Source organism: Microtus pennsylvanicus, chromosome 6 (genome assembly GCF_037038515.1).
Source record: "Microtus pennsylvanicus isolate mMicPen1 chromosome 6, mMicPen1.hap1, whole genome shotgun sequence".
Classification (NCBI taxonomy): Eukaryota; Metazoa; Chordata; class Mammalia; order Rodentia; family Cricetidae; genus Microtus; species Microtus pennsylvanicus.
The window spans coordinates 13,910,855-13,938,165 of NC_134584.1; the positions used below are offsets into that span (position 1 = coordinate 13,910,855).

The 27,311-nt window shown below is 48.3% G+C and overlaps 1 protein-coding gene across 3 annotated transcripts; it reads left to right on the top strand.

Annotated features, from left to right (window-relative positions):
- Positions 1-2,431: 2,431 nt before the first annotated feature.
- Positions 2,432-27,311, top strand: Otulinl (OTU deubiquitinase with linear linkage specificity like). 3 transcript variants are annotated; one of them, XM_075975809.1, is made up of 9 exons: positions 2,437-2,606; positions 10,837-11,972; positions 19,387-19,549; positions 19,636-19,667; positions 19,774-19,865; positions 21,430-21,579; positions 24,142-24,270; positions 25,444-25,713; positions 26,765-27,311. In XM_075975809.1, exons 3-9 carry the CDS (start codon positions 19,473-19,475, stop codon positions 26,936-26,938), a joined length of 924 nt encoding a protein of 307 aa, XP_075831924.1. In that variant the 5' UTR covers positions 2,437-2,606; positions 10,837-11,972; positions 19,387-19,472; the 3' UTR covers positions 26,939-27,311. The 3 variants fall into 3 exon arrangements, with proteins under 3 accessions (XP_075831922.1, XP_075831923.1, XP_075831924.1); XM_075975807.1 differs by lacking the exon at positions 10,837-11,972 and having other exon boundaries at positions 2,432-2,606; XM_075975808.1 differs by lacking the exon at positions 10,837-11,972 and having other exon boundaries at positions 2,432-2,606; positions 19,390-19,549.

Sequence of the window (27,311 nt, forward strand, 5' to 3'; positions counted from 1 at the left end):
GATCAATGTCACCTTGTCCTAGCCTGAGGCTGGCACACGTGTGACTAAGTAAACCTAAGTAAAATGCACAGTTTGACATAACAATGGAAAGTACATTTGGCAACGTCTTCAATGGTCCCGGACAGTCACATTCCGTTTTCAGGATTCAAATGATCATGAAAACAATAATTCCAATGAGGTAGCTGTTGGGAACTTCTGTCCAGGCTCCCTTGCTTGCTCTCTCTCCCCTCCCTCTTCTTCTTTGGGCCCAACCATCATGCAGCTATTCTGCACAGCCTTTGCTCTGACCACTCATTCTGACCCCTCCAGGGAACGGCTAGTGTCTCTTGGCACTGTCTCAGCTGGAGGGCACTCTCAGGTGGACATTTGATGACTGGGTATGTGAGGGAATCTGAGTGATGTGAAGTTTTGACTGATCTAAATCTTTAGCAAGTTCTGATCTCAGTGCTAGGAATTCTTGACCAGCTTTCTGTCCTGCAAGAGTACATATTCTCTTTAAAACAACTAAACAACACCCCCCCCCAAAAAAAAACCCAGCCCAGCCAACCTCATTGTTAAAGCATAGTAAATCACACAAGGGTAGACCAGAAAGCCAATCAGACATCTGTATGTTTATTAGCTTTAATGTTAGTATGGTAATTATATGTGAAGCGTTATTCCAACAGGTTTGCACACATTCAATTCCTGGGGGAGGGGGGAACCCTGCAAAACAATCTTATGGGACCCATTTTATAGACAAGGAAACCGATGCACAAAACTGGTTAGTTTATGAAGATCATACAGCCAGTGTTCAGGCAAGCCTGGTGGTCTAGCTGGGGCTTCAGCTCTTCAAGCCCTGCCCTACGAGACCACCTACCCTGCTTGGGGAACACAAAGGACTTTGGCGACCACCATGAAATCTTAAGTGTGGATTAAGTGAAGGGATTTTAGGACAGTCTAAACAGCAGTGCTCATAAAGATTATTTTTCAGCAGGAGGGTGGGAGACTGGCTGGCTAATTTGTTTTGTAGTAGAGGAACTCCAGTAAATTTTATTATACCACAAGAAGTTAGACTCGGTTCTTTCAGTTTCTAGAACAGGCAATTTGTTCTAGTCGCTGCTCATAATGTTGTTTAGGTTAAAAAGGCCCAACGGTCTTCAGTCATTAATTTTGTGTGAGTAGTGTGCCCCTATACACGCAAGGGATGGTTTACAGCTGCAGAAAACCACCCTCCTTGATGTCTAGTATCTGAATTGGGCAAGAGATTTTTCTTTCCCCATTCTAAATACACAGCAAGCTTGGGAACATTTTTACTGCCTTCTGTGAATCTCGTGCTAGAAAACGTTTGAGTGACTGAGGTCAGACCTTAGATTGAATTCTGCACCAGCACTTGACGGGCCTCAGTAAGCCATGGAAACTCTACCAATCCCAAGAGCAAGAGGCAAAATGCACACTCAGAACACATGTTCCGTGCCAGCTCTCTTAATTGCCTGGCACTGTGTGACCGGCTGTTGGTCTGACAGGGATTTCACAGGCGTGACTAAATCGGAGGACACGATCCTCTCCCTCATCCTTTGTTCTGCGGCTCAGAAATGCTTGCAACGTTTCAATAACTTGTTGACATTGCCCCAAGGCTATTGAACTCAAATAAAATTCCAGGCTGTTTCCACATCTTTCTTTAGTTATGGAGCTTATTTTCCCAGAGACTGCCAGAATATTCCACATGCAAAACTGTTTGTATCTGGAATTCATTTACTCTCGAGAAAAGGGAAGTGTTCATCGGGATTTTAATTTTCTTCCTTTTTCTTCTGGGGACAAGAAAAAAACAACAAAACACACAGTGGTGGGTCCATCAAATTAGGAAATGAACAAAACAATCATCTGCCTATTTTTTGTTGGGTCATTTACTTCTGTTAGCGTTTTTTGTTTTTTCTTATTTTTTAACTTTTAAGAAATTATTTTACAGAACCACTTTGTTCCATCCCTGAACAGTTTCAAGCACGCACTAGCCGGTTCTGCTGACCCACAGAGAAAGGCGAGGAAGCCTGCCCCCACATAGTGGAATAGGCCCCTGGGACAGGCAGAAGCTTCTGGATTCCATTCTCTCGCTCTCTAGACCAGACAGAGCAGGTTTGTTCCTTGGCGAGCCGAGAACCGAGGCACCAGGGTGTCCTGGGCGGGCGCCATCGGTCCCTCGACCCATCAGCCTCCAAGTTCGCTGGCTTCAGTGCAGAGCTCGGGATCCGAGCAGGTGAACAGCCCCGGGTATGCCCGAAGCCCTGGTGTGCCCGGAGGAGCCCCGGGGGTTGAGCCGAGCCACGGTAGCGAGTGACTGGGCAGCGGAGCTCTCGACGCCCCCACGCCCTCCACTCCGACCTCGCACGGAGGCCCCGCCCCCAGGGCCCGACCCAGCTTCTGACTGGCCGCAGTGCACGTCAGTCTGCGCTCGTGGGCGGGAGCACGGACGGCTGTCTCCGCGGCTGAGCTCGCGATCGCGGCGACTGGGAAGCGAGCGGGGCTCCGGGCTGTACCCCGGGCGGAGGGTGCGCGCGGGTGGAGGCGCGCGGCCCGCATGGAGGCGCTGAGGAGCTCGCCGCGGGAGCGGGAGCGCGCCCGGACCCCCGCAGGTGGGCGCCGTGAGGGTGGGCACGGTCTCCGGAGGGTGTCGCGGCGGCGAGGGAGGGCGAAGGGTACCCCGAGTGCTTGCGGAGCGGGGGCGGCAGCACCTTCGCGCGTGGCGGCGTGGGTTGTAGCTGAGCCCCCAGGAACCCTAGAGAGGCGGGGTCTGCCGGCTGGTGTTCTCGGGGAGAACTGACTTTGTTGTAAACTAAGCTACCGGGGTTCGCGCCTTGCAGAGGATGTGGCCCACACCTTGACAACAGCCAGACTTGTAAACCGCAGAAAACACTCATGACTTAAAGAGCGTACCAAGGGGACAGGACGGCAGCAGGTCGCTCTAGCTGCTGTGGCCTCTACGCCACTGGGTGACTGTGGTCTTCGCTCCAAAGACTTTAGAGGTGAAGGGTGTTTTTCCTGCCCATCCCTCAGCTGTGTTGGTGATTGAGTTGTCTTAGTCAGGGGAAATGATGGGCCACATGCCGGATTCTGTATTTCTCTACCACACCAAGAGTGTGAGCCTGGTAGGGAAGCCGAACAGCATGTGTTCTCGCTTTGGGTGCATTTGTGGGGTTGTTGGACACCAGGAATGCGTCTTCATTGCCGTCCTGGGTCCCAGCAGGTGTTCCTAACTGGCACAACAACGGTGTTGAGTGTGGTGGACACAGCACTGTTCTAGGCGAGGAACGTCAGTCCATCCTAGAGTATCTAGGTGGGAGTTAACAGCTATTCAGGACACTCAGTCATTCGTGAAATGAGTGTGCCCGATAAGTTAATACCTATGGCCTCCCCCAGCCTGGCAGTCTTACCTCTCCCTCAAAAGTTTGGAGAATGAACTCATTTCTGTTTTACCTCTGTGCTCCTCGGGTTATTATGGAATTAGCCAAATATTTCCTGTGGGTGTATCCAGTTGAACATCTTAATTTCGTTCCTTTCTTCCCTTCTCCCTGCCTTAGTTTGGCGGAGACAGGAAAGTTGGAAACAGAGGTAAGGACACAGCTGGAAAGAGCTGGTGAGGCTGAAAAATGCCTACTGTAGCTTAACAGAACCACCAAGAATTTTTCCTCTTTCTGCGCCGAGTTTAAGGTGTGTCTGTGCTGGGAGGCCAGGGAGAGAGTCCTTCCATTTGTTCCAGTCTGTGGTGTCTGCAGTGTGTTTGCAGAAGGTGAGATTCAAGGATCAGATTATGGAAAACGTTTCCCTTCAAAATATAACTGCGGAGGCCCTAGAAACATAGAAGCTCATCTTTGCTGGGTCTATTGGGGGGGGGGTAGTGGTTTTGGAGTCGCTTGCTCAAGCTGAGATGGAGACAACCTTATACTCTACCTCTTAACTCTGCTAAAAGAGAGACCCAGATTGGCTTTTAAGATAAGTAACCCTTGACAGAAACCAAAGAGGCAACAGAAGAAAACCCACAGACCTGTCAGAGATTGAAAAGAGGCTTGGGGCAGTCCTTTTAAACGACGAAAGTCAGAGGACACACGTCTCTGCACAGTGTAACTGGAAGGACACTGCTAGAGTGTCAGAGAAGGATGGAGCATCATGAAGGTCACATTATCCAGTGCTCCCAGGCTCAGAGGAGGCACGGTCACCTGTTGGGTGCATCCATCCGATGGCGCAGTAAAACAAGCTCATCTTTCAGCATCTTCCGCAAACCTCTGGGTTTAAGGAGGATGTGTTTTCCCTGCAGTCCCTCCGATGCTCTTGCTTCGTGGTCCTTAACTGGTGGAGGGGTTGAGATGCTGTTGTATGTCACCCACACTGTCTCTAAGTTGACTGGCAATGTCCACGTTCTTGGTTGTGTTCTGAGGGGCTACTCAGCTCCCTGATGGACCCCAGGGTTGGGCTTGAGAGACAGAATGCCCAGTGTGTAATGGGGGAATCCCACGAGCCGGATCTCACATTCCAGCCACACTCGAAACAGCTTTGCTTGTTAGTATTTGTATTATATTGCTATTGTAGGTAAGATTTTTGTCTAAGGAAAGTGTTCCAAAGCTAAACTAAAATTAGGACAATAACGGCTAGTATTTGTTTTGCTACCCCTGTGTGTCAGAGCCACTTACCCATGCAGTGTTGCTCTGGTTGTGTGTGGCACAGGATAGACCGCTCATGCTCAGTGCTGCAGTTACCACTGTCATCCTCCACGCCTGTTATTTAGTTGCTTATCCCTGGGTTAAGAAACCGCTTCACATGAGGCCCCCACCTCATACCTGGACTATTCTGACAATTAAAAGGTGTGTCCCAAATATCCTGGGTTTCCTCATGCCCCAGCCCTTCGTCAGCGACTGACCTTGTCCATGAAGCAGGTGTTCCATGCCCACCCTAGACAGCCTGCTTCCGTGGGTGATCACAGGTTGTCACGGGGCAGGTGAGTGGGTTCAGACGTGAGCTGGTCTGTGTTCACGGAGAGAGGCAAACTGGAAGTGATCAACCAAGTGAGGAGGGGTGCCCATGGTGTCCAGGCACCTCCCATCCATGGGGACTGCTGAGGGTGGGTGCCTGTTCTGACGAGTGACTGCAAACCTCAGGTCTCTACTTATGACAGACTCTTAACCATCCTCTGCCTGGTCCGGCTCTGAAACAGTCCTGGCGTCTACCTAAGCAGGCCCTGCAGGTCCTAGGGCCTCTTCAGCACCCTGAAGCTGTTCTCAGGGAAAAGGCTGAGTTGTCATTGTTATACAACTTTGTTGACTGAGGTGACTTGCAGGGTGTACAGGAGAAGAGAGACGGTAAAACTTTTCTCTTCCAAGCTTCTCCTAGCTATATGGCTCTTTCCTTATGGCTACTGCAAGCCCCCAACTTTCAGGGGTTTATTAGACTAGTGGGTTCACCTGGGGGTTCTCCTTTCTGCCATGTCCACATGGCTCAGCTAATGAATGTACAGTTACTTAGATAATCTGTTTTCAAAAATCAAGGTTGTGCCCAACACGGTGCAACACATCTTTAATCCCAGCACTTGGAGTCCGAGGCAAGTGGATCTTCACGAGACCAAGGTTAGCCTGATCTACATAGCAAGTTCCAGGCTAGCCAGGGTTACACGGTGAGAGCCTGTCTCAAAAATAATTGGATTTCTGTGTTCATTTATTTGGTTGCGGTTAATTTCATGGAAGACTGACGCTTCTTCATAGCAAATTAGCAGGAAAGATTTTCTGTGTGTTCTTGTTTTTCCAGTACCTTTTTGTTCTAGACATAGTCGATTTAAGAACAACAAACAACTTTCCTGTTTAATTGGAGGCAGAGCAGACAGGTGGCATTGCGTTTAAATGAAAAAGATGGTAAAAAGTTTATGTTTATCTCCAAGAGATGAGGGAACACCATCTGTCATTGCTGTTGCCAGGATTCCTAGGAAATAAAAATTCCAGGAAGTACAGAACATAAAATATTATGGCTGATATGTTTCTAAATGATGAATTTCATAGTAAATCTTTCGTTGTTATCTTAACCACGTGACTGCAGCGCTTTCTCTAGAAAGCCCCACCCACAACTGACACAGGAGAGGACTCTCACTAAAAGTCAAGGGCTGAGGGAGCTGGGAGGAAACTCGGTTGGTAAGTGTTGCCATGCATGCCATGGACCTGACTCTGGGTTTAAAGCATCCACACTCAAAAGCCTGGAGCGTGGTGTGTGTCTGTAATATTGGTGCTGAGGAGACAGAGCTAGGAGGATCCTGGGGCTTGCTGGGCATGCAGGCTAGTTGAGTCCTGGGGATTCATGCAGGCAAGGCGAGTCCCCCAAGCTTGACTCAGAAAAGCACCTGAAAAAAAAAAGGCACCTGATGTCAGCCTATGGCCTACACATACGACAACCTTCTTGGATCCCTTGGATCTGTGCCAGTTTCTGAATGGTGTGCCACTGTGGGTGGAAAGTCACTAGGCTTGTTTGCTGTCTAGGCTAGCACTAGAGCGCTTCCTGCACTGTGTAGTCCCCAGGTTTAACAAGCGAACTAAATCCTTGCCTGGCGCTGAGAGGCTCCGTCCCTGGGTCTTAGGACAGCACCTGGTATACTGAGGGGATAGATTAACGATCTGTGATGAGGAAACCTCGGCTGACCTTCGGGCTGTGTGAAGATAGAGGAAAACAGTGCCCCGAATTGGCCACTCGGATGGGTTACATGCTGAACCCAGCAGAATGGCCATAGGAAAGAGGAAATGGAAGAGATGGCTGGGGCTAAATGCAGTCAGCCACCAGCTCCATACGAAGTGCGGAGTGGAGTGCAGATGGCAGCAGTGTCGGCTGGGTGTCGTGTTGCTTGGTGTTTGCAAGGGCAGCCAGAGAGTAGGTGGGCTGCGTACCTTAGAGTGGAAATATAATGAATGGACTGAAGAATACAAATATCGAGTCCCTTCATCTCGGACCTGAGACTGTGCAGGACTCTGGCGTGGGCATCCCTTCCTCTAAGCAGGAAGTTAAAAATCACTTCAACCAAAGGAGTTTACATCATGATTTATCCAAGGTATATTCATCTATTTTGTATTTTAAATATTTGTTCTGCACGAGTTTGGGCACTTAGCTGATATCTACAGCAGAAGACTGTCGCCTGCCTTGTTCTTTCCCGTCCCGGTGGCTTCTCCAGACAAACCTCACTGGCAGCGGTTCCTCTTCTTACCCCCTCTCCGTGTGCACAGGACCCTTCATCAGAACTAGTGCAATCAGCACAGCTGGTTATTGGGTGGGTCTTCAATCCACACTCACGGCGTCCTCGTGGCTCTAGCTTTGAATAATGCTTTGTGCTTAGCTGAAGGTGAGTTAGTTCCCAGCTGTTTAAAATCCCATGCCTGTGCGCCAGTGTGATTATCCGTCTAGCACAATTGGCAAGCACGCTGAAAGGAAGGGGTCTCTGGAGGAGGGGAGGTGGTGGGTAATAGACTGGCATCTGGAGGCCTGTTCACGGGGCAGGGGTGGGGGCAAGAAGCTGAGGTCCAGGGCACTCGGCTCCATTGGGCCAGACGCCCAGCTCCCTCCTCATCCCACTACAGCAAAACCTTCCTGCTAGGTGACCACTTCACGTTTTCACTTCCCGCTTTGGATTTACACGGGGTGTATTATTAAAGGAAGAGAAACACACTGGTAACTCACGCTTCTGACATGCACATTCCAAGCTGGAAGGGACCACCAGGCCAGGCTTAGGTGTAGTGGGATCACAGAACACCATCAAATGATTGAAGACATATCTTTTTCTGTGTTGGAGGTCAGAGGTAGCTAGCTCTCCATGGCTAGGATGGGTTCTGTGGTGTCTGGAGTCCAGGGCCTTTTCTTTTCCATGTGTTTCTGTTTTTCATCTGTTTTTTTCTACTGTGTTTCTACACAGAACATGGCTTCCACGATCACAGTCTTATTTTGTACCGAAACGTGGATCATCAGTTGTCACACTTACATTCCAGATATCAGAGAGAAAAAAGGGGAGAAATAGGCCATTCTTGTTGAGTGTGCGTATTCTCTCTCTCTCTCTCTCTCTCCCTCTCTCTCTCTCCCTCTCCCTCTCTCCCTCTCCCTCTCCCTCCCTCCCTCCCTCTCTCCCTCTCTCCCTCTCTCCCTCTCCCTCTCTCCCTCTCTCTCTCCGCTTTAGGATGAGGCTTCCTTTATTTCAGACTACTGTTGATCTCTTTATGTGGCTGAAGACAGCCTGGAAGTCCTGATCCTTCTGCCTCAGACTCTCAAGTGCCGAGATGACAGGTGCTCTCCACTATGCCTGGCTGATGATTCTGTTTGGAAGGTGAGCGTTGCATTCCGTGCGGAGTCCACTCAGCACAGCTGCGCCAGCATCCAGAGAGGATGGAATGAGCCTTTCCCCTGAGAAGCCATGGGTCCCCATTGAAGTTCCATGTTCTGTTTATGAGAAGGGAGAGAACAGACTCAGGGCGAGCTGGTTAGGCTGTGCCGTGGAGACCTAAGTGCTGGATCCTGAACTTGCAGATGCCCTGGCTCATTCGGCCAGCATTTATAACCATCTCCTCTGGACCCAGAGCATGAAGAAAACAGACAGTCCGGGTCCTTAAGTTGTCCACAGTGGGGGGAGATAGGCCATCGAACGTAAACACGGCTGTAAATGGACAAGCGCCGGGCAAGGACACCATGTGCCTTGCAGAAGAGAGTGGGTTTGCTAAGGGCTGGCGATGGGCCAGACAAGTGACATTTGAGTTGAGAGCTGGAAGAAAGTGTGACCTAGGCCATGGAAGAATGTTCCAGACTGAGGGAAGAATGCAAGCAAAGTAGGGGTAGGGGCGTGCTAGGAGGTCCCAAAGGGCATGTGGGGGGAGGGGCCAGGATGGACTGAAGGGGACCCTAGGTGACCTATCCTGACATGCCTGGAACTCAGGTATGTCTCAGATACGGGACTTTCAGGACTAAACCCGGGAGAGTCCCAGGAAAACTGGGGTGAGTTGGGCCCTGCTGTGGGGCCTCACAAAGAGTGGTGCATCTTCTCTCGTGACTATTGTAGAAATGCTCCTTTTCAGTCAGGAATAACTCCTGCCATGAAGAACTCTTGACTTGTGAGCCGAGTGGGCCTCTCACTTGGCAGAAGGGAAGGAGAAGAACTACACTTGGCTGTAGTCAGAACACTTAGGCAGTGCTGATTCTCTCTGTTTGGGTTTGTTTCTCCTTTGGCATTTAACCAGTGTCTGGTATGTTTGAAGGAACAGAGATGGCCAGGGATGGAGGGAGCGCTTGTGCTCTCTGTTTTCCAGCCCTGGCAGTACATTGAAATTGCCTGGGAATGTCAAGTGGAGAATGGGCACAGCCCAGTAAGTCAGCCCCAGGGGAAACCAGCCTGGCGGTTCCACCACCATGCCCTGAGATCCCAGCTGTCCTGACAGGACACAGATTCAGCTGCAGAGGAGCTCAGGAGTCCGTTTCTAAGAAGCCCTGAAGCGTGACTAATGGCACTGCTCTGTAGACGGAATAGTACTGCTCTATCCGAGTTTGGTGGATTCCCTTTGAAGCTGTCGACTTCTCTATGGAGAGCAGAAACATGGAGGTATGGAGGGTAGACGAGTTCACAGGGGAAGAAGGGAAAGATGACAGAGCTGGCCCATGGGTCTCCTACTTGGAGGCCATCCACAGGATCACTTTGAGCCCCACTTGGAACAGATCTTGGCTTCCCAGTTAGTCCTGGGGTGTGGTTGGGTGTTCCACGAGCTGTCACACTGACTGGCACACGTATTCTTATTCTTGGTTACTGAACTTGTTCTGAGGCCTTTGGGTAGGAATGTTCCATGGTCGACACGCCCTTCTTTTTCTTTCCCACTCCTTCTCTATGGGACTCTATTTCTCACTCAGTGGCCGCCAGTGTAGATATTTCCTACCAATAAGACAAGGAGTGGACAGATTTCCAAAATAGATGATCCATCTATCAATTTTTTAAAATGTCAGCCCACACCAGCTCCAGAATAAAAGCAGACTGGGGAAAAGAAAGTCAGTTTAGAAGGATTAGCAGCTATTAGCAACAACACCCAATGGTTGCCTTAGAAGATCGCAGTCTGATATTAAGGCCTGAGAGTTGACCTGCACAGGCCAGTGACGTCAGACCTAACAGGGATGAACAAAGGGTCCTGCCTGGCTCTAAAAGCATGAATCCTGCACACATGATGCAGAAAACCCATCCCATGTGCTGACTGGAAAGTTGGGTACCAATGTCGGAGAGTGAGGAAAGCGTTAATTCAGCTCAGGGGCAGATTGGCAGAATCCGTGTGTCTGGATGGCCTTTCTCACTATCCCGCAGCTAGACTCACTTCCTAAACACCAGGCATTTCTCTTAGGAAGACTCCCTCTCTACAGATTGTTTAGTTCTGTACAGAGAGGAGGGCCAAGGATGAGCATCCCAAGAAAATCTTCTAGACTCCCTCCTCTTGGGAAAGAGCGAAGAGAAAGAAGGTGGTAGGAGTCATGCCTGTCCTCCAGGAAGTCTCTCCGCCTGGGCTCTTGAGAACTTCTCTGGCCCTTCTTTCAGAACATGAAGCTCTGGCATAGAGCCAAAGGACGTTAAATTGTCAGCAGAGTTCGGAATGGGAATTTATGGTCTCTTGGGCATTTATTAGTTTGCAGCTATGCAACATATGAACCAGTCTCAAGATGTAGTAATTCAAATGTCATCAGGAGCGGAGTTTGGCAAGTCTCAGTTATTAGGTCTCTGAAGAGAACAGCTCAGGAGAAGACAGTGATGTCATTAGGGTGAAGGGCACCTCCCTGAGTCAGAACATGGTGTTCAAGTTCTTATTTCTGTTCATCTTCCCTGGGCTTCAGTATGTGCACCTCAGAAATGAAGCAAGTGTGGCAGCTCCTCCAGTGATCTGTGAGTGTGACACAGCTCCTCCAGTGATCGTGAGCAAGTGTGCTACGGCCCCTCCAGTGAACAGATCCGCTGTGAGCAAGTGTGATACATCCCTTCCAGTGAGCAGATCCGCTGTGAGCAAGTGTGCTACGGCCCCTCCAGTGAGCAGATCCGCTGTGAGCAAGTGTGATACATCCCCTCCAGTGAGCAGATCCGCTGTGAGCAAGTGTGCTACGGCCCCTCCAGTGAGCAGATCCGCTGTGAGCAAGTGTGATACATCCCCTCCAGTGAGCAGATCCACTGTGAGCAAGTGTGATACATCCCCTCCAGTGAGCAGATCCGCTGTGAGCAAGTGTGCTACATCCCCTCCAGTGAGCAGATCCACTGTGAGCAAGTGTGATACATCCCCTCCAGTGAGCAGATCTGCTGTGAGCAAGTGTGCTACATCCCCTCCAGTGAGCAGATCCGCTGTGAGCAAGTGTGATACATCCCCTCCAGTGAGCAGATCCGCTGTGAGCAAGTGTGACACAGCCCCTCCAGTGAGCAGATCCGCTGTGAGCAAGTGTGACACAGCTCCTCCAGTGATCGTGAGCAAGTGTGCTACGGCCCCTCCAGTGAACAGATCCGCTGTGAGCAAGTGTGATACATCCCCTCCAGTGAGCAGATCCGCTGTGAGCAAGTGTGATACATCCCCTCCAGTGAGCAGATCCACTGTGAGCAAGTGTGACACAGCTCCTCCAGTGATCGTGAGCAAGTGTGCTATGGCCCCTCCAGTGAGCAGATCCGCTGTGAGCAAGTGTGATACGGCCCCTCCAGTGAGCAGATCCTCTGTGAGCAAGTGTGCTACGGCCCCTCCAGTGAGCAGATCCTCTGTGAGCAAGTGTGCTATGGCCCCTCCAGTGAGCAGATCTATGAATGAAGAGCCAGAGCTTGTTCACAGTGTGATCTTTCCCTGTGTACCCTCTTCTGTCCTTGTGTAGAGGACCCTCCGCAGAGAGCCAAAGCCAAGCCTTGCCCCTGGATCATCAGTCATTCATTTCAGGAACATTGTTTGACACTTGACTGGCTGGGCAGAGATAAGGACTTAGTGGGGTATTCTTTTTCTCTGGTATGGTTGTTGTTTGTTTATTTGTTCTTATTTTCCAGTACTGGGGTTTGAACATAGCCCCCCCCATGATAGGCAAACAGTTTATTTCCAGCCATCCTTAAACCTTACAAATCATGATAAACTTCTTTTCTCTATAAAATAAAAAAGGAATGTTAAAAGATTCAGCATTAGCCTTAGAGGAGATTTCAGACTAGTAGATAAAGCCATCATAGGTGCATAGCACAGGCCCGTGTATGTATAAGGCCAGCAGTATGACAGAGGAGACCCTCACTGTGGACAGGATAGTGTCCTGTCCTGCAGTGTGTGTGGAGCAGACCTGCGGTGTGGGGATGCTCTGAGGCCTGAAAGACCTAACGTGCTGGCTGGATTCAGGCCTTGGAGATGCAACAGAATTCTAACCCTGTGCTTGTGTGGAAGATGGAGAAAGTTACCCCATGATAGGAATCAGACTTACTCTTTATGACTCCAAGAAGAGCATGGCAGGCTGTGATCACAAACCTGATTCTCTGTCAGCCCCCTAATTCAGACCTGCCAGGGCCGTTCTTTAGACGTATTGACTGAGAACCACAGCAATGTTGAGATCCTGGCCAACTGCGCTGGCCTTCCTTGCTTTCCTTACCTTGCTAGCTCTCCATCCTTTGGCCTGAGATCACACTCACAGCCCAAGGAAGCCTTCCCCAGCCTGACCTCGGTCCTTCTCAGCTCCATTTGTGCCCCCTGGAGGTTGCCTCAGTGGGCCCATCTGTCTGCATCTGGGGGTCTCTGCCAGTGCAGTCCAGCTGTTGGGACTCTGGCGATCTGTAGGAACAGCCTAATCTGTGTCGATAGAATGAGGGTAGACTTAGCACTAGGGACATAATCAGAAAAGGAAAGTAGCTGCCTCTAGAAGGGAGTGTGTTCCCAGGTGAGAAGTGGTACGTCATGGGTTCTGGGGAGATGGTCGCAAAGACTGGTGGGATAGTGTGGTTTCATCTTGATCCGGCCTTGATTCATCACCATGTGTTAAGCGTTGGGCCATGGTTTAGGGCTGTCTAGGCTGTGTGATTTGCTTAACATCTTGAATCTAATAAATGACAGAAGGAAGGAAAGATTCCAGAACACACAGACAGATGAACACACACACACACCCCATTCTGCAGTCAGTTGTCTCTCCCGGGCTGTACCACACTTCCACAATTCCACAGAAAAGGATCGATTCCAAGCTCTTTGATGTCCCCTGTCTGCACCTACAGCTCTTGTGTTTTTATTGCTGGTGGGCTGTCGAAACCCTACCACAGTGAGAAAACTAAATTTCTCTTTAAGACGACAGGTTCACTTTTGACAGTTCTGTAAGATACTCAGAGTAAAATGAGACAGCTCTGACTTACAGTGTTCTTACAGCACACACAGTCCTCCCTGAGTCAGGCAGGAAGTGATTTCCAGGTATATTATGGGCACTTTCAGTTTCCCAGGACTCCAGAGTGAGAAGGCCGCATCTGTGGAGGCTGCTGCCAACTTGAGTAGGTTACATGTCTCTCTGCTCATGCCTTTCAAGATAGAAACCTTCCACCTAATGCTTTTCTTCCTTGGAGAGAATGACAGGGTCCCATGGTTGTTGGCTTTCCTGATTCTCTAAGAGGAAGAGCTGGTCTTTCTCTTTTTTTTTTTGAGATTTTATTTTATTTTTCACTTTTTTAAATTTATTTATTTATTAAAGATTTCTGCCTCCTCCCCGCCACCGCCTCCCATTTCCCTCCCCCTCCCCCGATCAAGTCCCCCTCCCTCATCAGCTCGAAGAGCAATCAGGGTTCCCTGATGTGTGGGAAGTCCAAGGACCACCCACCTCCATCCAGGTGTAGTAAGGTGAGCATCCAAACTGCCTAGGCTCCCCCAAAGCCAGTACGTGCAGTAGGATCAAAAACCCATTGCCATTGTTCTTGAGTTCTCAGTAGTCCTCATTGTCCGCTATGTTCAGCGAGTCCGGTTTTACCCATGCTGGTCTTTCTTAATTGAGCAGAACTAACACCTGAATACAAAGTAGAGTCTCTCAGCCTCATCGTATCAGTGAATGACGAAGACAGCTTTCTCCCAACCACAACAGAACACAGTTGAGAGTGTCTGTCACTTGTGAACTTCAGTGTAGTGTTAGAACACGCCCCAGTTTTTGTTTTTTAAACAGGAAGAGTGTACCCTGAGGTCCCTCTGCTACCTCAAACATCAAAACACCATTGTCTTTTCTACCCTTCTAGCTCTAATTTCCCTCTGGTCTAGATAGGAGCCTTTGACATACCACTGCCGGGAGGTCATGGAGCTGGACGCAGATGAGGTGTGTGTAGAAAGAGAGTCACAGTACTGATACTGTCCTGTGTAAGATTGGGAGAGAGCTGAAGACAGCTCATTGGTGGTGTTTGGTTAGCATGATTCAATCCCTAACACTGGAAGGTAGTTAAGACTGAAGACTGTAGCCCATGGGGAGCTAGAAGCAAAGAATTATCTAGAACAACTCTAGAAGTCTTGAGAGGAGTCAGTGTTGCTGCTAAACTCGCCCAGGAGCCCTGCCCAAGGCTGTTGAGCCAGATCTTCATCTGGTTTCTGGCTTTTCAGTGTCTTTTAGTTTTGTTTTCAGGGCTTGGTGTTTTCCACCCACTTTTGGGTTTCCTGTTTTAATGTTTGAATTACTTCAGCTTTGATACGTTGTAGAGAATGGGGGAAATTTTTAAGCATTTTACCACGCATACACACCAAAAGCAAAACGAACACCCAAGCCCAGTGATTTTTGTAGTTCTAGCCAGTTATCTCTCTTGTCGTGGAGGGTGAGCACAGATAAGGCTGTAGGGTCAGGCATTTGTACCTGCTGTAATTCCTCAAGGAGCCTAATGCCCGTTTCTCCTGATTGTTGGGGACATACTTTAATCCTGACGGTTGGGGAATACATGAGACATATATTAAAAAGAAAGAAAGGTTGGGGAGAGAGAAAGGAAGGAAGGAAGGAAGGAAGGAAAGAAGGAAGGAAGGAAGGAAGGAAGGAAGGAAGGAAGGAAGGAAGGAAGGAAGGAAGGAAGGAAGGGAGGGAAAGAAAGAAGTGTGTTGCAGAGCTCAATGGTTCAGTACAAAAGTATGAAAAAGGAATTTTGCTTTTTGCCCCTTGACAGGCATGAAAGAGAGTCAGATCCCTACTTCCCAACAATGTCTTTCTTCCCAGCCTCCTCTCACGTCCCGCACTTCCCAGAGCTGTCTTTGCTGAACTCTCCCTGCCTACCCTCCCTTTGTTCTCGTGGGGTGTGGAATGACTGTGTCTGTGGAGGTAAAGAGCTCTCTCCTTTGCTTTCCTGCATCCCACTCATGACCCAGCAGGACCCCTCTCTGAGTCAGGGGGTGGGAGTTGGTGGTGATTGCACAGTTGTCTCTGGTGGGAAGAGGGGCCCTCTGAAACTTATGTCTGAAGTGTTACCCTCTCCGCTGTGTTTGGAGAGATGCTGTTTGACTCAGTAGGAGTTCATCAGACTTGTCCTCATACTGATTGACAGTCTGGTTATGCTGTTTTATTCCTGTCTTTTTTTGAGTTTAACATATTTATTGACCCTAAAACAAGAGAAAGGTATGTGTGTGCCTGTGCATGTGTGTGTGTGTGTGTGTGTGTGTGTGTGTGAGTGTGTGTGGGTCTGTGCGTGTGTGTGTGATGTGCATAAGTCAAAGCAGGCTGTCAGGTGTCTTCTGTCGATCATTGCTTTATTCTCTTGAGATAAGGTCTCTCACTGAATCTGAAGCTCACTATTTTGGCTAGGTGGGCTAGCAGGTAAGCTACGATATCCGCCTGGCTTTGTCAGTGTTGGGGTTACAGGCACATGCAACCGTGCCTGGTCCCTATGTGGGTTCTGGGAATTCAAACTCTGGTTCTCAGGCTTCCACAGCCGGTGCTCCTTACCCACCGGGCCATCTCTCCAGCTATGAGATTCCCTACAGTCGTAATTGTACTTACTACCCGTGCTGACTTGAAACTGCGTTCAGCTTCACGGTCACAGATAGGAGGACAGCCAAGTGCTCAGGCAGGCAGCTTCCAGAACTACATGGCCACTGCCTTTGATTACTGGCTCTGCCATGTATTGGGCAACTCCCATTAGGTGGCTGCTTAATCTTTTTGTCCCTAACAGTTCGCTAATCTACAAAGCAAACGTGGTTAGAGTAACCACAATGAAAATAGCGGTAGTGTTTGTTGTGTGCTTAGTGTAAATGATACTGTGGCCAGCCCTTCTCTGACGTTTCCTTCACGCCCTCCAGCAGGTCTGTGCCTTCTGTCTTGGGATGGTAAAATGCACAGACCTGTGCTAAACATTGGCTGCGTACCAGGACCCGTTCTATTCTCTCTTCTTTCTGACTTAGAGATGGAGGTAAAGGGAGGTTCCTGTGGGGAATTGGGGCTCCTCTGTGGCATTGTGGGGCTCAGAGGCAAGAAGGAGGCAATCCATGCATAACACCGCAGCCACTTGGATGTAATGAGATACAATTCTTCCTACTCTTTTGACTTAGAAGTGTTGCTCCTAAAAACATGGTCAGAAAGCAGCTTGTGTGGATCCTTACACGGCTGTACAGCCATGTCTGCCTCATACATGCCGTCCGTCCTGCAGAGTTCCAGCCTACCCACCTCTGGATGGCTCCCACCTACCCACACCAGAACCCCGTGATTATGCTCCATCACCCTTCTTGGTCTGAGTTACTTAACAAAAAAAAATGTGAGCACCTAAGATATGGGGTCAGCTGATCAATGAATTTATATATCGGAATGTTAAGAATGGATCCGTATTACTTTCAGGTAAACAGATGAAACCTAAGATCTTCACGCTAAGTGAAATGAGTCAGAAACAGAAAAGTATCGTGTGTTTTCTCTCATATGTAAAAATTTAAAAAAAAAGAAATCTGAAAGAGAGGACTGTTAGGGGAGAGTGGGGGGAAGGAGAGAGGGGGACAGGAGAAAATAGATACCGTAGGAGCACAGTGTGTTGCTGTGTGGAATTGTCGTGGTAAGCCCTCCAGTTTGAGCAGTGGGTGCCCGGAATCGAGCGAGACCCGGAGAGCAGGCCTGTGGTCCAGGGTGTTTCCTGGTAAGGTGCTCAGAAAGCTGCCTTCTTGTCGGGTTCATTTTGAGGATATGGGCAGAAGGCTGGGGCGGGGCAAGGGAGAGAAAGTGACAGGAGAGGGAAGAGACGTAAGGAGGAGGAGATGGGGAGAGGGAGAGAGAAACGGAGACAGAAAAGGTATGAACAAACACAGAAAGAACAGTTATCTTCAGTGGGCTGACAGGAAAGGCCTGATTCTGAGGAGAGATGCCCCAAGGGGCTGGGCAGTCCCTCAGAGAGCATCTGAGAGTTGAGCAGTGTCCGGGGCAGTACCCGGTCTTCACTGCAGTGGCTGTGAGCCCTCCACTGACCCCTGACATACACACATGAGTAGCAGTCTGAGTGATGTCAGACACTGTACAAAGTCCCGCCGTCGGAAAGAAATGTGACTGACCTGTGCATTCCGAAGAAACTCGTTCTCTGGATTAGTTCAGAAACACACCCTCCATCGGACAGTCCTTGCAGCGTTGGGTCCTCTCAGGGTGGTGGGAGGGTACTCACGGACCTCTTTTGGAAGCCAGTACCTGTCAGAACTGACGGTGTGCAAATCCCTTGACCCAGTATTTCTTGTTCTTCGAATTATCCTTAAAGACAAGCCGCCAGGACTCCTTAGGGGATGTGAGTAATGAATGCTGACTGCTTGCCAAGGCATTGTTTGTAAAGAGTGCAGAACTGTCCAGATGTTCATCGGTAGGCAAAGCACACAGGACCAGCGATGCTAAGGACCTGGACATTCGTTACAAAGAGTGTTCTCAGGGCTGGGTGGGAAGCATGCTCTAGACTCTGGCTTCAACTCCTAATGTTGACTGCTGTGGAATTCACTCTGTAGACCAGGTTGGCCTTGAACTCACGGAGATCTGCCTGCCTTTGCCTCCCAGTGCTCGGATTAAAGGTGTGCGCCACCACGCCCGGCCTGAGCAGTGTACTCTTAACCACTGAGCCATCCATCTCTCTATCCCCAGCTCTGTGTTTTTAAACAATAGTTTGCTAAATTGTGGGGAAATAGCGAATATAATTATTTGAGCAGCCAAATAACTTCTTTCAACAGATAAGCATTTTTAAAATGTTCTTTTAGGTAATGGGAAGTATATTTTAATATGTGCTCCTGGTTATTTTTTCCTGATTTGTTAGTAAATTCTTTCCTTATTGGGAATATAAGTACACATGAAATATCCAGATGACCAAAATTGATGGAATCATAGGTTCCATGCCGATGAGGGTTTTATTGCAGTTGGTCAATGGAATTTTACTCAATGATCTGCTGTGGAGGAAATTATTTCAAAACAAACCCCAGGGGTTTTGGCCACCGTTCAGAAGTCCTCTTCCTCATTTTTGTACTTCAGCTTGTCACACACTCAAGCAGAATGTGACCGGAAATCTTCTGGACACAACAGAGTACTGCAAGCCCATCCACCAGTCCCTCGGCCCTTGGTTTTTTGCCTTGTTGGACCAGGCATCACAGTGGGCATCTGAATGAAGCAGCGAATGTGGAAAGTGGTACCCGTGCTTCTGCTGATTGGCTCACTCCTGTGTGACTCAAGTGATGATGCGACCTGTGATGCTCCCAAACAGCAATGGGTAACGGGTCACCAGAGCCTGCCTGGAGTGGATCCAAGAGGTCCTTGGCGAGAAACGAGCGTGTACCCGCCTTGTGCTGTGCTTCAAAATGTCGTTTCACCCCTTCCCTGCAGGGCCACCTGCGTGGTACAGTCAAGACATCTCAGATCTGGGTAGTTGGGTGTCATAAGCACACAGACTCCATGGTGGAAACAGGATTTGCATTCGGGATTCTGAAGCTCCTATTCCTTATGTCCATTTCAGATTATTAACTTTGTAGGAAAAGATGTTTTGTGTGATGCTGATTATGGGAGAATTTACTTGATGCTTTAATTTTGGATTTAGTGTTTGAATGCGCTAAACAAACATGTATATAGGCCTGAGGGAATATCTCAGTTGGTAGCTTTTGCCTCTCAATTGGTTGTGATGTTGTGTGCTTGTAATCCCAGCATTAAGGAGGCAGAGACCAGTGGATCTGTAGGGCTTGCTAGCTGGCCTCACTTAGTAGGTGAGCTTAAGGTCAGTCAGAGACCACATCTCAAAGAAGGTCGATGATACCTAAGGAACGGTGCTGGTGATTGGACGCACACACTCACGCACACACACAGAGCTTTACCTCATTGTACACACAAACATGCACATCTACATACATACACAAAAATGTGTATAAATCGATGATAGTCACTTGGGGGCAAAATTGTCCAATGTGTCATATGTCCCTTAAAGCAAATGTGTAACTGTGTTAGGCATGTCTGTTTTTTCAGTAGGAAGTGACCAAGTTCACTCCTGGATACTGGTTACAAGCCAAGTCATTAGCATTGCCTGGAGAGCTGCAAGGGCTTCTGTGACGATGGTGGCGTCGCTTCTGTCCGCTTCCCTCTGCTTCTTCAGAAGGCTGCATCTACATCTAGGGCACCGGCTGAAGTGGTAGGTCATCCTGTCATCATGGCTTTTCAAAGACACCCTTGCCCTACAGAAAGTTCTTATATGTAATTGTTTCCTTTATCTTTCAGGTGGATTGGCTATCTGCAGAGAAAATTCAAAAGTAAAGACTTTAGTACATACGTTTTCTTTTTTTTGAGGGCAGAGGAGACTAGGGAAAGGAGAAGAGTGGGCAATTTCAGCTGCCTTGTATTTTCTGTTTTGCCCAGGAAACCTCAGTGTGGAGGCAGAAGTAGATTTACTCAGCTATTGCGCAAGAGAGTGGAAAGGAGAAACGCCGCGTGCCAAACTGATGCGGAAGGTACAGTACGGCTGCTTGTGGCAGTGTAGGCAGGCAGTGTCTGTCGGTATCCGGGTGCATTCTGTTCATCTTTGCCAAACCCAAGGGTCCACCAGCACCAAATGGGATGTCAGTTAAAGCTGCAGCCTAAGTTTGGAGCCAAGCAGCTGCTAGATGCTGGCTTTAGGTCTTGTTCTATCTTGCTTTTCTGCTGTTGATAACACAGTCTGACCAAAAGCAGTTTGGGGGAGGAAAGGGTTTATTTGACTTCCAGGTCACTGTCCATCACTGAGGGAAGTCAGAGCAGGACCTGGAGCAAAACCTGTGGAGAAACCCTACTTACTTACTGGCTTGCTCTCTGCATCTGGCCCAAGCTTACCTGCCTAGGGACAGTGCTGCCCACAGTGGGCTAGGTCCTTCTATGTCAGTAGTCAATCAAGACTATCTCACAGATGTGGCCACAAGCCAGTCTAGAGTAGCCAATCCTCTGAAGTGGGTTCCTCCTCCCCAGAAGGCTCTAGGCTGTTGACTCAAGCTGAGAGGTGAGCTAACAAGGACAGGCTTCAACCTAGAGTTTATAGCGCTGAGAACAGGAATCAATTAAGTCTGTAACTTGAGAAAAGATGAGTCTTCAGATCTCTGGCATTTTAACTTCTGCATGTGCTGTGGGGACTCTTCACTGAGGGGGATCAGACACCCTGCATAAGTACTTCGAGGAGATTTAGGATGTTCCATTGGAATGATCTTGGTAAATGTAAATATCCCCAACAGTGTTGCCCACTCCTGTCTTTGGTGGGGGGGAAAAGGAAGGAGAGGTCCAAAGTAATCTTTGGTGCGGTCTTAAAACTCTACCGTTTTCACTGTGGTTAAATTGTACTCCTTATCAGCCCCAAATAACCTGGTCTTCCAAGATGAGTCACCTAAACCAGCATGAGGCAGACTCCATACATAAGATCCACTTTAAAGTCCCATCCATAGGGCCACACTTAAGTGATTCAGGGTAAAAGCACTTGCTGTCAGTGTGCTGCTGGAGTCAGGAGAACCATTCTCTGGCTTCCAGATATGCACTAACATGTGCGTGTGCATGCACACACAAAATAGTGATATGATGATTACAGCAATAAAGTTTAAAGATAAAATAGAGAGCTGGAGACATGGCTCAGCTGTTACGAGTGCTTGCAGTTCGTGCATAGGGCGAGTTCAGCTCCCAGCATCTATATCAAGAGGCTTACAATTACCCGCCTGTAACTCTAGCTCTAGGGAGTCCTACACCTGCTGTGGGCCTCCATGGGTACCTGCGCTCATGTAAAGACCCTCCCTCTCCACACACAGACGCAAATACACATCGTTTAAAAATAAATTTCAAAAAATTGTTCTAAAATACACAAAAAGAAAACTTTTTAAAGAATAAAACGACATCATCTATCACTACTCTACCTATTTGGGTTATTGGGGAACCATTCCCCTGTAGAAACACGCTCACTCGGCGTGTTCACTGAGACTTCACTTCCAGGGTGAGCACTGAAGTCTGTGCTCAGCATCTGATGCGGCGGAGTTCATTCGGACCACCCTTGCCTCCTGACAGGCCTATGAGGAGCTGTTCTGGAGGCACCATATTAAATGTGTTCGGCCAGTGAAGAGAGATAACTATGACGCTCTCAGGTCCGTGCTGTTCCAGATCTTCAGCCAGGGTCTCTCTTTCCCATCATGGATGAAAGAAAAAGACATTGTGAAGGTACGATGTCCCACAGGGAACATGGGCGTGTGGAGGCTCCTGGTCCTGGCCGGGTAACTTTGTGTTCATGATTCTCATGTTGAAGGAGCGTTGATGGGTTTTTTGGCTGGTCCCTTCTGTCTCTTTGCAGATAAACCATCTCAGCATGCCAGTATTCCCAGTTTTGTTAGTTTTTAATGCTCTCAGTTTTTCTCAAGAAGCACCCGTCCTTCATAGTTAAGGAGGTCTGATATCACGAGCCCTTTTCACTATCACATAAATGTTTATTAACAGACGCATACGGAATGTAGTCACCACCTCAAGGTTCTCTCATATACTACCTCCGTAGTCAGCTGTCCCCAGACCTCTGGTCTGCACACTTTCTAATCTGCTTTCTGCCCCTATGGTTTGCTGCTTCCAGTGTCATGTGAACGGGATCATCTACTCAGCCGTCTGCCTGCCTGCCGTCCACTAGCAGTGAGCATTTACATTTTCTCCGTGCTATCACAGGAACTGAGGAGGCTTTTTGCTCTGACAACATAGTCCTTTATATGACCAGAACACACTTTACCCACGGTTCAAGGGCATCGGATTGTTTCCAGTACTTAGCTTGGAATAGGGCTGTTAGGAATAGCCTTCTATGGGATTTTATAGGTATAGTATCTGTTTCTTTTAGGCAAATGACCAGGTGTTAAATTCCTGGTGCTTTGGGAGGTGTGTGCTTAACTTTCAGAGAAACTGCCACATTGCTCTCCAAACCTCCTTGGTGTTTTTGTATTCCCACCAGTATAGTGCAAGGACCTAGGACTTACCACAGGGCAGGGAACCCTGACTGCTCTTTGGACTGGAGAGAGAGGGGGAGAGGAGTGGGGGGAAGGGGAGAGGGGTGGGAGGAGGGGGAGAAGAGTGGGAGGAGAGGGAGAAGAGTGGGAGGAGGGGGAGGGAAAGGGGAGGCTGGGAGGAGGTGGAAATTTGTTTTTTTAATAAGAAATAAAAAATATCTATTAAAAAAAAAAGAGTTATAGTGACCCCACACGGTCACCAGCACTTAGTATTGTTGGGACTGTTTGTTTTTAGCTATTCTACTAGGTATGGTTTTTTTCCTCTTACTCATTTGTGTGTGTGTGTGTGTGTGTGAGAGAGAGAGAGAGAGAGAGAGAGGGGAGGGGAGGGCATATGCTGTAGCACTTGTGGAAGTCAGAGAACAATCCTGTGAAGCTGGTTCTCCCCTTCCACCTCCACATGGGTTCCAGAGATTGAACTCTGGTCGTCAGACTTGCACAGCAAGCTCCATCACCCTCTGAGCCATCTCATCAGCCCTCACTTGCTTTTGGTGAGCAGATGCTGAGTATCTTTTCATGTATGTATTTGCAATCTCTCTCATCTTCTTGGAAAATTATCTACTTAAACCTTTTGTCCATTTTTATTGGATTGTGTTTTCTTATGTTTTGAAAATCCTTTGTACATTTTGAATATAAGTGCTTTTTTGGATATGTGATTTCCAGATGTTTTCTTCCAGCTTACATTTATTTTATCATTTTCTTAATAATTTATGGCAGTATAGTCTTTTTATTTATCTTATTTATACGGGTATCTTGCCTGCATGTATGTCAGTGTACCATGTGATTGCAGTGCACAAGCAGACCAGAAAAGGGCAATGGGTCCCACAGAACTGGAGTTACAGACAGTTGTGAGTCACCATGTGGGTGCTGGGAACTGAAGCTAGGTCCTCTGGAGAGCAGCGAGTACCCTTAACTACTGAGACATCTCTCCAGTCCCAGACATATGTTTTTGATGAACAATGTGAATTCTTGTTTTGAATGCAGTATGCCCAATTTGGGATGGTGGAGCAAGAAATATAAAATACACACACACACAACACATATATATGGTCCCATGTGTTCAGTCTCCTTGATGTCTTTTATTTAAATTTGTTTTTAGTACTTCTGTTTCATATCAAATACTTGTCAAATAAATATTGTATGGTAACTCTACTTCTAGTTAATTAGAGTAAAGAATGTGACAGAAATCCTATGCTCAACCCCCAAGTTTGTGGGATTCGGTATTCACTACCCACAGTGGAATAGATCTTATAGACACCACAGTCCAACCTTTGAATCTCCCAGAATGTAACCCAGAGCTCTGTGAGATAGGTGGCGTTGTTGTTCGGTGATAGTGGAAGATGGGGCCAAGGGTATAAAGGTAGGAAATACGGACTAAATCTGTTCTCAGCTGATGAGGTACAGCCAGGTTGGGAAACGTACTGTACCATTGTGGAGCCCACTCCCCAGTTGGTGTGCCTTGCTTTTCTAGCTACTAGTGGCTTCTGACAGGTTATATCAGTGTTACAAAGAAACATTGTTTCTTTGGGCAATGCCCTAAATTGAGTTTTTTTTTAAATATAATCTAGACATGACATAATTCCCACTCTAAAGCAAAGATGACCGTTGCTCCTCACTTAACTGACATGGTCGTCTTTCCGAGGACGGCTGCCTGAGATAAGACTGTGTGCTGCTGTGTTCTGGGTGGCGCGCGCTGAGCACTCAGACACTAATCATTGTTGGCATCTACTTCCTTTTCAAGCTTCCTGAAAAGCTACTCTTTTCTCAAGGCTGTAACTGGATCCAGCAGTACAGTTTTGGACCTGAGAAGTATACAGGTTCCAATGTGTTTGGAAAGTTACGGAAATGCGTGGAGTTACTGAAAACGCAGGTGAGTACGTAGGAAAAATTACAGAATAAATGACTGGAGTTTAAAGCTTCCATCTCAAAGGCAAGTCAGGCTCCCTGTAATGTGGGGCAGAGCCTGTGAGGTAGGGAAATGAAACTGAGCTCAGGAGGCTTCCTGCTGGCGGTGGTGACTTGCTTTCTCTTGCTAAGCCAGAGTTAGTGTTATATGTGATGACAGCTTGGCCCGTTGTGGGGTAGAAGCTTCAGGGGCTGCACTGGAGACCAGACACACGAAGGGACTTTGTACAAAGTCTAGACCTCAGAAATGCCCTTCTGCAAGCATCCTGCTCACACAGCTATAGCGTGGGTGTAAAATGGCTTTCCAAGTCACAGCTTTCTTGTCTATGAAGAACTGTGAATAGTTTATCCCCTGCATGGATATTGTGAGGGTGGGAGTTGACCCTCCGAATTTTGCAGAGTAGCTTAGGCAGCTTCTCGGGCTGTTCTTCACTGGCATAGTCTTCAGGCGACCCTATGACCCCAAGCACTTGCAGAGAATGGACATGTTTGATGGTTTACCTAGTAGTGGTATGTTTTGAGAAAAGCTATTTTATTTTGTTTCTTATTATAAAAGTAAGGTGCTTGTGTGTTAGTCTGGTAGCCCAGGCTTCTCTTACACCATAAACTGGGGGCTTAAACAACCAATGATTATTTCTTGCAGTTATGAAGATTGAAAGTCTGAGGCCAGGAGGCTAGCAAGAAGTGACTTTGGTGACAGCCCTCTTTCTGATTTATAGACAGGTGGACAGTGCTTTGTTCACGCTTGTTTTGATTTGCCATCGCATGGCAGAAGGAGAGCCAAAAATGGCTTGGCTTCCTCTTAAAGGCACGCCAGTCCCAGTCATGAGGACTCTAAGCCGCAAAGGCTAATCACCATGTAAGGGCCTCATCTCCTGAGGCTATCTCCCTAAACTAAGACATTCAACACATGAGTTTGGAGAGGCAGGTGAACATTCAACCCACTGCGGCATCCTTGTGGTTAAAAAAAAGAATCAAATAGTCCCAAAAGACAGACTTGAAAATATAAAATTATGCCGTCCTCTGCCACCCTCCTGCCCTCCTCTCTGGCTTATCTCATTAGTACTTTACGAATTGTGCGGTGGTTTGTACGTCCGTGTTTGCCCTTCTCAGCTCCCACTTACCCCTGTGTCTGCAGTGGACCGAGTTTAGTGGGATGAGAGATTATCACAAGAGAGGGAGCATGTGCAACATCCTCTTCTCCGACGCCATCCTGGAGTACAAGCTCTACGAGGCTGTGAAGTTCATCATGCTCTACCAGGTCACGGAAGTGTACGAGCAGATGAAGACGAACAAGATCATCCCCGGCCTTTTCCGGCTCCTGTTTTCCAGGGAGTCCTCCTCAGACCCTCTGAGCTTCATGATGAATCACCTGAATCCCATGGGGGACACCTGTGGACTGGAGCAGGTGAGTGGGGCTCCCAGTGTGTGATCCACGGATGACTCAGGAATCCTCGTGGGCCTTTAGGGTTTCTCTTTAGCAGTAAGGAAACCACCTCCACAGAGGTGGCCGGCTGGGGTTATTGGCTTCACATGTGTGAAAGAAGAATAATGGGCCTCGTGGCTGGCTGGTGTGTCCTGGGAGTCCGAGGTTCATAGAGCCTCGTGACCACACAGACACTAATGGGAAAAGGCCACTCAGAAAGCGCGGTCATCATGAGGAAGCATTCGGTTCCCTGTCACAGACAAGAGTTAGTAGCAACTGTAAGGTCAGAGAAAGCCCCTCACCATGATTGAGGTCTTTTGTTCACTTGTTTTCTGTCTCAAAGAAGCGATGAGATGCATGGCATCTTCACTAAGACATCAAATTGGTTAGAAAGCAATGCAATTCTTAATAACGAGCACCCTCCCCTCCCATCCCCTTCTCTCCCCTCCCTGCCCTTCCTCTCCCTTTTCTCTTTTTCTTTCCATTCTCCTTTTTCTATTCAATTCCTTTCCCACTTCCCCTCCCCTCCTTTTCCCTCCCTTTTTTCCTTTTTCTATTCAATTCCTTTCCCACTTCCCCTCCCATCTTTCTCCTCCCCTCCCCCATCCCCTCCCTTTTCTCCTTTTCCTATTCACTTCCTTTCCCCTTCCCCTCTCCTCCTTTCCTTTTCTTTTCCCCTGTGAAGTAAGGTCTCACTCTGTAGCCCAGGCTGGTCTGGAACTCACTGTGGAGCCTAGACTGGCCTCCAGCTCACGACAGTCCTCCTGCTCCTCCCGAGTGCTGGCATTGAAGCTGTGAGTCACTGACCTGGCTCGAACTTTCCTTTCTCTTTCTGAATAGTTTCCCCTGATTTCCTCTCACTGAGCATGGCCCTGCCCTCCTTCCACACTGCGGGCATTTGTCCCTAAGTCATGCCTACTTGCTCTATGGGTAACTCTGTTACAAAGCGGGTCGTCTCATAAACCGCAGCCAGCCTCGTCTTGGTGGGAGTGTATAAACACAATCTGTGACCTTGCTCTCATCTTGTCCCCAGATTGACATGTTTATACTCGGGTATTCCCTCCAAGTAAAGATAAAAGTGTTCCGACTGTTCAAGTTTAACTCCAGAGACTTCACAGTCTACTATCCTGAGGAGCCTATAAGGGAGTGGCCAGAGATCTCCCTGCTGACCGAAAATGACCGCCAGTACCACATTCCCGTCTTTTAAGTCCCCGATGGACTGAACATTGGCTTTTCTCAGTGACAGCGGTCATACTTGCAAGAGAAATATTTCTGGAAAGCTCACAGTACCGTTTTAGCCAAGGGGGGCACTAAGACCTATGGAAACACTGGGTGGGGAGAGCCACTGATTTCCTCCACTGCCACACACATTTGGGGTTTGGCAGGTTGGAAGAGATCTCCTCGGTTCACACCGTAATGTGCCTTTAAGACATAGAGAGACTTCATGTAGACAAAAAGACAAGGGAAATGGCTGACCTCAGCCGCAGGAACTTTTCATCTCTGACCTTTGTCTTCTTTATCAAGAGGGATCTCTCTGGGGATTCGGGACGATCATAAATAAACATGTTTTATAAGCATTA